At 54.0% G+C, this 10,119-nt stretch overlaps 3 protein-coding genes across 3 annotated transcripts; 2 read left to right on the top strand and 1 right to left on the bottom strand.

Moving 5' to 3' along the window:
- Nucleotides 1-2,372: 2,372 nt before the first annotated feature.
- Nucleotides 2,373-2,753, top strand: PHYSODRAFT_535191 (hypothetical protein; the record flags this gene model as incomplete). Its single annotated transcript, XM_009541357.1, has 2 exons — nt 2,373-2,596; nt 2,633-2,753. 2 exons carry the CDS (start codon nt 2,373-2,375, stop codon nt 2,751-2,753), a joined length of 345 nt encoding a protein of 114 aa, XP_009539652.1.
- A 1,197-nt stretch (nt 2,754-3,950) lies between these two features.
- On the top strand, nt 3,951-4,355 carry PHYSODRAFT_458677 (hypothetical protein; the record flags this gene model as incomplete). Its single annotated transcript, XM_009541356.1, has 2 exons — nt 3,951-4,204; nt 4,289-4,355. Coding segments are annotated over 2 exons (321 nt in total), but the record flags the coding sequence as incomplete, so codon positions are not given.
- A 4,644-nt stretch (nt 4,356-8,999) lies between these two features.
- PHYSODRAFT_535284 (hypothetical protein) lies at nt 9,000-9,534 on the bottom strand (the record flags this gene model as incomplete). Its single annotated transcript, XM_009541355.1, has 3 exons — nt 9,000-9,021; nt 9,128-9,196; nt 9,281-9,534. 3 exons carry the CDS (start codon nt 9,532-9,534, stop codon nt 9,000-9,002), a joined length of 345 nt encoding a protein of 114 aa, XP_009539650.1.
- Between the last annotated feature and the right edge of the window lie 585 nt (nt 9,535-10,119).

Below are 10,119 nucleotides of genomic sequence, written 5' to 3'. Positions count from 1 at the left end.
GCTGTGTTGATTGATGAAGCTATATGGAAGGAAGGTGTGACAGACCGAAGGATATGATCGTTCATCCATTTTGCCCCCACTTGTCAAAGCAGTGTGGAAGCACTTAAAAGGAAGAGCACTTGAGCAGTAGTTGGCAAAATGCAAAGTGATTCGATTCAGGTCCTTAGTTCGCAACCGCGTGCTACCTCTAAGCCTGCTACTGGATACCTCTTACTGGATACACCCTACTGGATTCTCTACTGGATACACAGTTACCTTATCCAATCAGAGAACGCCACGTCGATGCCCATCTTGTACCCACAATCCTGTACCCACAATCATGGCGTAATCACCGTGACGTAATCATCGTCCCGTAATCACCTGAATGATTGCGGTACAACACAGTGAAGGTCACGCCAACCTCACTGATGACGCGTTCGCGTCACACGGTCGCTTGGCGGGGCGTCGTCACATCAGTCTTGACAACACTCCCACTCGACTCGTCAGCGACCACGATGCCCAGCTTCGTCCTGAGCGCGTCGAACTGCGGCGCCGCGATCGGCTTCGTCATGATGTCCGCCAGCATGTCGAGTGTCGAAACATACTGCAACACCACTTGACCGTCTTCCACCTTCTCGCGCACGAAGTGGTAGCGAATGTCGATGTGCTTGGTGCGCTTGTGGAACTCCGGGTTCTTGGCCAACGCGATGGAGCCTTGGTTGTCCTCGTAGATCTTCACCCCTTCATCGCTCGCCATCTCGCCCAGCTCGCACAGAAACACCTTGAGCCACACCGCCTCCTGCGTGGCCTCCGACAGCGCCATGTACTCGGCTTCCGTCGACGAGAGCGCCACCGTGCGCTGCTTCTTGCTTCGCCAGCTGATGCATCCGCCGTTCATCATGAACGCGTAGCCGCTCGTACTCCGTCGAGACTCGATGTCGCCGGCCCAGTCCGCGTCCGAGTAGCCTTGCAGTCCGTCCTCGCTGCTCGCTTGAAACACGAGGCCGTGCGTCTTCGTGCCTCGGATGTAGCGGAAGACCCTCTTGAGCGCCTGCCAGTGTGTCGGACATGGGTCCGCTGCGAACTGGCTCAGCACTCCCACTGCCGCTGCGAGGTCCGGACGAGTCCCCACCATGAGATACATGAGGCAGCCCACGGCGTTCCGGTACGGAACATTCGCCATGGTCTCGTCGTGCTTGCAGCCTCCCTCGCACATGGCCTTGGTCAGCTTCAGACCCGGATCCTGCGGTGTCTTCACAGGGTTGCTCTCATCCATCTTGAACTTCTCGAGAATGTCCTTCGCGAACTTGGTCTGCCGCACCGACACCTTCCCAGTCGCCACATCTTGCTCGATCTCCATACCGAGAAAGTACTTGAGCTGGCCCATGTCAGTCATCTCGAACCGGTCACTCAGCGCCTGCTTCGTGTCCTTCAGCATCCTGTCGCTGCTGCTGGCGAGGACCAGATCGTCCACGTACAGTGCCACGAACATCATGTCGTGATTGTCCCGCTTCAAGTAGATGCAGTGGTCGGACTCGCACTTCTTGAACCCCAGCTTCAACATGAACTCGTCGATCGTCTTGTTCCACATCCGCGGCGACTGCTTCAGGCCGTACAGCGAACGCTTGAGCCGGCACACGTAGTCGGGTCGATCTCCGTCCACATATCCGTCCGGCTGCGCCATGTAGATGTCCTCGTCCAACAAGCCGTTGAGGAACGCGGTCTTCACATCCATCTGGTGCACTGTGAGCTTGTACTTGGCCGCCAGACTCAGCAACACCCGAATCGACGTGAACTTGGCCACCGGCGCGAACGTCTCGTCGTAGTCGATGCCGTACTTCTGCGAGAACCCCTTCGCCACCAGTCGCGCCTTGAACCGCTCGATCTCTCCAGACTGGTTCTCCTTCACGCGGAACACCCATCTGCAGCCGATCGCCTTGCGTCCCTTCGGCAGTGGCACCAGGGTCCACGTCTCGTTCTTGCGGAGCGACTCCACCTCCGAGTCGCACGCCTCTTTCCACTTGTCTGCGTCGCTGGATTCCATCGCCGACTTGAACGTTGTCGGCATCTCTCCCACTGAATCCACGACGTACGCAGCCTCGAAGTCTTCCTTCTCTTGTGCTGCGGCAGACATCTCGTCCAGCGGTTGCTGTCGTCTTGGCACCGCATACCGCTTGGCACTCGGAACCTCCACGGCTTCCTCGAGCGACTGCGTGCGCGGGTGTCGCTTGCTGCCGGGTTCAAAGTCTTGATTCCGCGCAGCTTCTTCTCTGTTCTCGTCTGATCCGGACTGAGTCTCTTCATCCGTGGTGTCTTCATCATCATCTGTCGGAAGACCCACCAACACCTCCTTCGAAGCGTAGTCGCGTCTCCCACCGTCGAAGACATCCTCCATGAACTGCGCGTCGCGGCTCACCAACACGCGACCGCTCTCGATCTCCTCGAACCGATACGCCTTCTCGTGCTCCGAGTACCCGAGGAAACGACAGCGCACCGACCGAGCGTCGAACTTCGACCGCTTCTCCTTCGGCACGTGCACGTACGCGTGGCATCCGAACACCTTGAGGTTGGCCAGCAAAGGCTTCTTGCCGGTCCAAACGTGGTGCGGCGACTTGTCGTGACTGATGGCGCGCGTCGGACACCGGTTGCGGAGGAACGTGGCCGTCATCACCGCTTCTCCCCAGTACTCCTTCGACAACCCGGCGTGCTCCAGCATGCAGCGCGCACACTCCACCAGCGTCCGATTCATTCGCTCGGCCACTCCGTTGAGCTGAGGCGTGTATGGTGGCGTGAACTTCTGCTCGATGCCGCGATCCGCACACAACTTGGCCATCGCACCCGAAGTGTACTCGCCGCCGTTGTCGCTCCGAAGCACCTTCACTCGCTTGCCGGTCTGCGTCTCAGCCAACGCGACGAACGCAGCGAACTTGGCAGCCACCTCCGACTTGTTCCGTAGCAGGTACACCACGCAGAAGTGCGACTTGTCGTCGATGAACGTGACGAAGTAGCGCTTGCCTCCGAACGTCGCCGTCTGCATCGGACCGCACACATCGCTGTGGACCACCTCCAGCACTTGCTTCGCACGGTTCGGCGACGACTTCATGAAGCTTACTCGCGTTTGCTTGCCGAGTGCGCACCCGTCGCACACCTCCCACTGCTTCACCGACGTCATTGGGATGCCAGTGCCGTAGCCCTTCTTGACGATGGCGTCGAGACCACCATGGCCGATGTGACCAAGTCGAAGGTGCCAGAGGTACGACGTGGTGTCCCCTTGGCGATTCTTCGAGCTTGCCGCATTGGCCTCGTCAGCAGGCGTCCTCGGCGTCATGCAGAGCTTGAACAGTCCTTTGCCTTCGCGAGCGCCGAGCTTCCACTTGAGACCCTTCGTTTCCGCGAAGCACCCGTCGCTCTCGAAGGTCACTGGCCCGACGTCCTTGGTGAAGCGGCCGACGGAGAACAGGTTGCGCGACAGCTTCGGGATGTGCCACACACCCGTGAGCACACCCTTCTTCATGCCGCGCGGTGTCTGCATCGACATCACGATGTCGCCGCTCCCCACCGCCTGAACCACGCCGTCGTCCGCCAGATGCACGTCCACCGGAGAGATCTTCTTGTAGTTCTTCATGTACTCCTTCGAGTACGTCATGTGCTGCGTCGCACCCGAGTCGACCAGCCACATGCCGCTCAGCTTGGAGGCACCCGTGTCGCCACCAACCGAGAAGAGGAAGTCGCCAGAGTCATCTTCGACCTGCGCGACGTTCGCTCGTTGCGGCCTCTGCCGCTCCCCGTTCTCGCGGATCCGCACCGGACACTTGGCGATCCAATGTCCGTGCTCGCCGCAGTAGTGACAGGCGCTCGTCCTCTGCGCTTGCGCCTGCCGTCCCTTGCGCTTCCCGTTGTCGCTTGTCATGAACGCTTGACCTTGAGCGTGCGCGGTTCCGTCAGCACCGCCACCTTGTTCCTTGCGCTTCATGTCCTCGTGCAGGAGCCGAGACGTCACGAGCTCCCACGTCAGCGTGTCGGAACGCGATTCCAACGCCGTGATGAGGAACTGGTACGACTCGCTCAGACTGGCAAGAAGCGTGATCACCAAGTCGTCCTCGCTGACCGGAGCGCCGACCGCGTCGAGCTGTTCCGCCAGCGTCTTGAGCTTGTTAATGTGCTCCAGCACATCATCACCTTCGTCCATCGTTGTCGTGAAGAACCGTCGACGAAGAAAGAGCTTGTTCGCCAGGCTCTTCTTCTCGAAGTGTCCCTCGAGTCTTGACCATGCATCATGCGCGTCCTTCGCCGACCGCACCAGCGGCAGCTGCGAGTCCTCCAACGCGAGACAGACGATCGCCAGCGCCTTGCGCGACTTCTTGCGAAACGTCGCTTGGTCCGCCGCGGTCGTGCACTGCTCGAGCTTCACTTCCCCACTCGTCACTTCCCACAGTTCGCGCTCCTCCAGCACCATCTGCATCTTGAACTTCCATGTGTGGAAGTTGGTTCCGTTGAACTTGTTGATGCGGGCGGTCGCGGTCGGGGCGGCGTCCATGGCGAAGGCGTAGTCGGGGTCTTGGTCAGGGAAGACGGGGCTTGGGCTCATAACCAAAAGGAAGAGCACTTGAGCAGTAGTTGGCAAAATGCAAAGTGATTCGATTCAGGTCCTTAGTTCGCAACCGCGTGCTACCTCTAAGCCTGCTACTGGATACCTCTTACTGGATACACCCTACTGGATTCTCTACTGGATACACAGTTACCTTATCCAATCAGAGAACGCCACGTCGATGCCCATCTTGTACCCACAATCCTGTACCCACAATCATGGCGTAATCACCGTGACGTAATCATCGTCCCGTAATCACCTGAATGATTGCGGTACAACACAGTGAAGGTCACGCCGACCTCACTGATGACGCGTTCGCGTCACACGGTCGCTTGGCGAGGCGTCGTCACATCAGTCTTGACAACATACTATGATTGCATCGACTACTACTTCGATCGTTCGGACTTTCAGTATCAGGAGATGGATACTGACTCAGCATATATTGCTTTCAGCTGTGAGAACCCATTCTCCGAGTGAGCTTAAGGATCATTTCAAGCAACACAAGTACGATTGGTTCCCTCGCGACTATAACGAGGAGGTGGCTAAGTTCGATCGCCGCACGCCGGGTCTGTTCAAGGATGAATGGAAGGGAGATGCTATGGTCAGTCTTAGCTCCAAGAACTACATTTGCTACATGCCCGATGAAACGTACAAGGTTAAGGTCTCAGCCAAGGGTGTTCAGCAGGGGAATGGTCGCAATTCCGATGTCCTCAACCAAGTCGGTTTCGAGGCTGTTGTCAAGGATCAGATCACTCTGTCTGGAACAAACAAGGGCTTCCGCATCTGTAAGGAGAGTCGGGGTATTATCACTTATACTCAGCAGAAGACTGCTCTCAATTATTGGTACGACAAGCGAAAGGTTCTCTCGGATGGTATAACTACAGAACCGTTAGATATCTAAAGATTATGGATACACTACTTAGCAATCTCTATAACGATCCTAAAACCGGTTTCGTCGGCGTTCAGAAGCTTTACGAGAGGGCTAAGAGCATCGAGTCTTCCATTCGTCTCAAGGATGTACGCAAATAATGTCGAAACGCAACAGTTTCAGGACCAAAAGCGAACATTCGATCAGTTCCACATCTCGAGCAACAATCCTGATTCATGGCAAATGGACTTGGCGTTTTGGGAGGGTAAGTCGCTGCTCACCGCGGTGAATATCAACTCTCGCATCGGCTACGTGGATCTAATCCCCAATAAACAGGGGGATACTGTAGTAAGAGCCCTCAAACGTTTCGTGAAGCTTCATAAGCCTCGAATAATCACGAGCGATAATGGCTCTGAGTTCTTGAATCAGCAAGTCCAAAGCTACTTCAAAAAGTCAAAAATTGATCATTTCAACAATGAACCTGGTGAGCACTCAACGATGGGTAAGATCGAACGATTCAATCGAACAATCAAGCAGCGTCTGATGCGGTCGGGCTTGAAGCTGACGAAGAAGTTGGTATCTGATTTGGTTGATAACTACAATTCTACAATCCACAGCGCTATTGGTATGACTCCAAATGATGCTAAGGGGACTATTATTCAATCAGAGCTTGATCATAATCAAAAATTGCTACGCAAGATTGATAGTGAATTCTCACTCGGTGAGACGGTCGTGTATCGACTCAAGCAAAAGCAGTTTGGTAAGGAGTCCGCTAAGTGGGGGACTCTTGTCTATGAGGTAGTTGGCATGGATGGGTATAAGATTCAGATCCGATCCAAGAACGGGCACATCCTCTATAAGGGTCCAAACGATCTTAAACGTACCAACCTCGGTATTAGCAATGTCAACCCAGAGAAGGGGCAGATATACGAAGCTGAGCAGATATTGAAGCATAAAAAAATGCGCAACGGTAAGCTACGGTATTTAGTAAAGTGGAAGGACTACGTGGAACCTTCATGTGAGTCTCAAGACAATCTACGACTGATCAACAAAAATGAAATGAGCACGCTTGAGAAGGAGTACAGCTCAAATATTAAGCTTTGATAGATCGAGAGGACACTTGGCTACTCGGGGTGGAGTAGGAGGTTCGATCACGTAGGGTTTATCTTTTTTTAAACCGATGGGTGGAGTTGGTTTCTCTTCGATATGACTATTTGTTGTCAAGACTGATGTGACGACGCCTCGCCAAGCGACCGTGTGACGCGAACGCGTCATCAGTGAGGTCGGCGTGACCTTCACTGTGTTGTACCGCAATCATTCAGGTGATTACGGGACGATGATTACGTCACGGTGATTACGCCATGATTGTGGGTACAGGATTGTGGGTACAAGATGGGCATCGACGTGGCGTTCTCTGATTGGATAAGGTAACTGTGTATCCAGTAGAGAATCCAGTAGGGTGTACCCAGTAAGAGGTATCCAGTAGCAGGCTTAGAGGTAGCACGCGGTTGAGAACTAAGGACCTGAATCGAATCACTTTGCATTTTGCCAACTACTGCTCAAGTGTTCTTCCTTTTCTATTGTCATATACACTGGATACGTCCTCTGAATCGGAATCGACATATTCAATTTCAAAATCCATCACAAAATATTGGACTATGTATATATAGAGCGTAATTAATTGCGATGACTCAGTGCAAGTCAATGACCCAAAATGATAAACCTTGCTCCCGGAGCGCCCTTAAATCTGATTTCTGTGAACAGCACGACAAGGATGCTAAAATTATCATGTATCGAAAAGAACTGACCAAGATGCATCAGCGCGTAAGGCGATATTTAGAAATCAGCAATGATCTCCATTCGAAGATGATGGATATTCAAAGGCTTGACTATTACAAGTCTGAGCTGATCAAACTCGCCGGTAATGGAGTACCATTCAGGGCAATACTCAGCAATTCTTATTTTAAGGATCAGATCGAAGCGTTATTTGAAATGAGTATGGCTGAAGCTCGCGATGAGTATGATCGCCTGCTCAAACGGAGAAATCAGTTGGTCCATCCGCATACTATCGATGGTTGGGCTGGTGTGCGATATTGTAGAATTTCATGCTAATGACCATCAATTGTGATAAAAATAATATTTTTTTGCCGAAAGGATGTCTCTTAAGCTATAATCTACGATGTTTCCATCTTTCACAAGCCTATCACAGAGAGAGCGCAAACGCCAAGAGCTACTTCGCGAGGCGGAGAAGGAGCTTGCTATCGAGCGAAGTCTCAATCAGCGATATGCTGAAACGATGTGGGCGGCTGATAACGAAACCGGTACGATTAGCTTGACGCCTTCGATGGTATCAGCATCTACGCAAACAACTACGTCCTCTACTCCGGCTGCTACCACGGCGACTGCTCCTGGTGTTTTTTCCGCACCAGATAGTCTAACCCGAGATATTAGCGTACCTGCAACGGTATCCTCTTCTAACGCTTCTGATATGGTCAATCTTGACACTGATCATATCATGTACCGTCCCGACGAAACTATGGATGAAGTCGTATCCAAAAGAGAGGATGCTCAGACGAAGTCATACAAAGCGGTACAAGCATTGTATCAACAGAACCCAGATATTGCTGGATGGGATCTTCATCCTCTTTTCGATCCAATGCAGGTATCTGATGCCAAAGCCAAGCGGGATATGTACTTTCTAGGCCCTGATGCTAAGCTATATCACCGATCGACCCGCAAGGCGGTTCGTAAGGACAAGCAAGAAGATTTGATTGATCTAATCGATTGGGAGGCGACATTCGCATATATCTTTGAGCGGATACGACTGGTTGATGGTCATTCAAAGGCGCGAGAAGTACGTGAGAAGCTTGCGGCAAAGCGCGGAGTATTCAATGCTTTGAGAGATAATGTTGGAAGCGACGAGAGAGATCGCTTAGGCGAGAGTCGATCCACTCTCGATTCGATTATTGATCACGTCGTCGCTGAAAACATGTCGAAGGACTCGCGCACCAATGATATCGAAGTAGATGCTAAAAAAACGTTCATGCAGATCGTCAAAAACAATCGCAAAGTCATTAATGACAGCCTTCTACATGGTTTTAATGGCAAACCTGGTTTTTACGCGGTAGGTGTTGTCAAGACTGATGTGACGACGCCCCGCCAAGCGACCGTGTGACGCGAACGCGTCATCAGTGAGGTCGGCGTGACCTTCACTGTGTGGTACCGAAATCATTCAGGTGATTACGGGACGATGATTACGTCACGGTGATTACGCCAAGATTGTGGGTACAAGATGGGCATCGACGTGGCGTTCTCTGATTGGATAAGGTAACTGTGTATCCAGTAGAGAATCCAGTAGGGTGTATCCAGTAAGAGGTATCCAGTAGCAGGCTTAGAGGTAGCACGCGGTTGCGAACTAAGGACCTGAATCGAATCACTTTGCATTTTGCCAACTACTGCTCAAGTGCTCTTCCTTTTTGGTTATGAGCCCAAGCCCCGTCTTCCCTGACCAAGACCCCGACTACGCCTTCGCCATGGACGCCGCCCCAACCGCGACCGCCCGCATCAACAAGTTCGACGGAACCAACTTCCACACATGGAAGTTCAAGATGCAGATGGTGCTGGAGGAGCGCGAACTGTGGGAAGTGACGAGTGGGGAAGTGAAGCTCGAGCAGTGCACGACCGCGGCGGACCAAGCGACGTTTCGCAAGAAGTCGCGCAAGGCGCTGGCGATCGTCTGCCTCGCGATGGAGGACTCGCAGCTGCCGCTGGTGCGGTCGGCGAAGGACGCGCATGATGCATGGTCAAGACTCGAGGGACACTTCGAGAAGAAGAGCCTGGCGAACAAGCTCTTTCTTCGTCGACGGTTCTTCACGACAACGATGGACGAAGGTGATGATGTGCTGGAGCACATTAACAAGCTCAAGACGCTGGCGGAACAGCTCGACGCGGTCGGCGCTCCGGTCAGCGAGGACGACTTGGTGATCACGCTTCTTGCCAGTCTGAGCGAGTCGTACCAGTTCCTCATCACGGCGTTGGAATCGCGTTCCGACACGCTGACGTGGGAGCTCGTGACGTCTCGGCTCCTGCACGAGGACATGAAGCGCAAGGAACAAGGTGGCGGTGCTGACGGAACCGCGCACGCTCAAGGTCAAGCGTTCATGACAAGCGACAACGGGAAGCGCAAGGGACGGCAGGCGCAAGCGCAGAGGACGAGCGCCTGTCACTACTGCGGCGAGCACGGACATTGGATCGCCAAGTGTCCGGTGCGGATCCGCGAGAACGGGGAGCGGCAGAGGCCGCAACGAGCGAACGTCGCGCAGGTCGAAGATGACTCTGGCGACTTCCTCTTCTCGGTTGGTGGCGACACGGGTGCCTCCAAGCTGAGCGGCATGTGGTTGGTCGACTCGGGTGCGACGCAGCACATGACGTACTCGAAGGAGTACATGAAGAACTACAAGAAGATCTCTCCGGTGGACGTGCATCTGGCGGACGACGGCGTGGTTCAGGCGGTGGGGAGCGGCGACATCGTGATGTCGATGCAGACACCGCGCGGCATGAAGAAGGGTGTGCTCACGGGTGTGTGGCACATCCCGAAGCTGTCGCGCAACCTGTTCTCCGTCGGCCGCTTCACCAAGGACGTCGGGCCAGTGACCTTCGAGAGCGACGGGTGCTTTGCGGAAAC

Source organism: Phytophthora sojae (genome assembly GCF_000149755.1).
Source record: "Phytophthora sojae unplaced genomic scaffold PHYSOscaffold_22, whole genome shotgun sequence".
Classification (NCBI taxonomy): Eukaryota; Oomycota; class Peronosporomycetes; order Peronosporales; family Peronosporaceae; genus Phytophthora; species Phytophthora sojae.
This window is presented reverse-complemented; position numbering and strand designations above follow the sequence as displayed.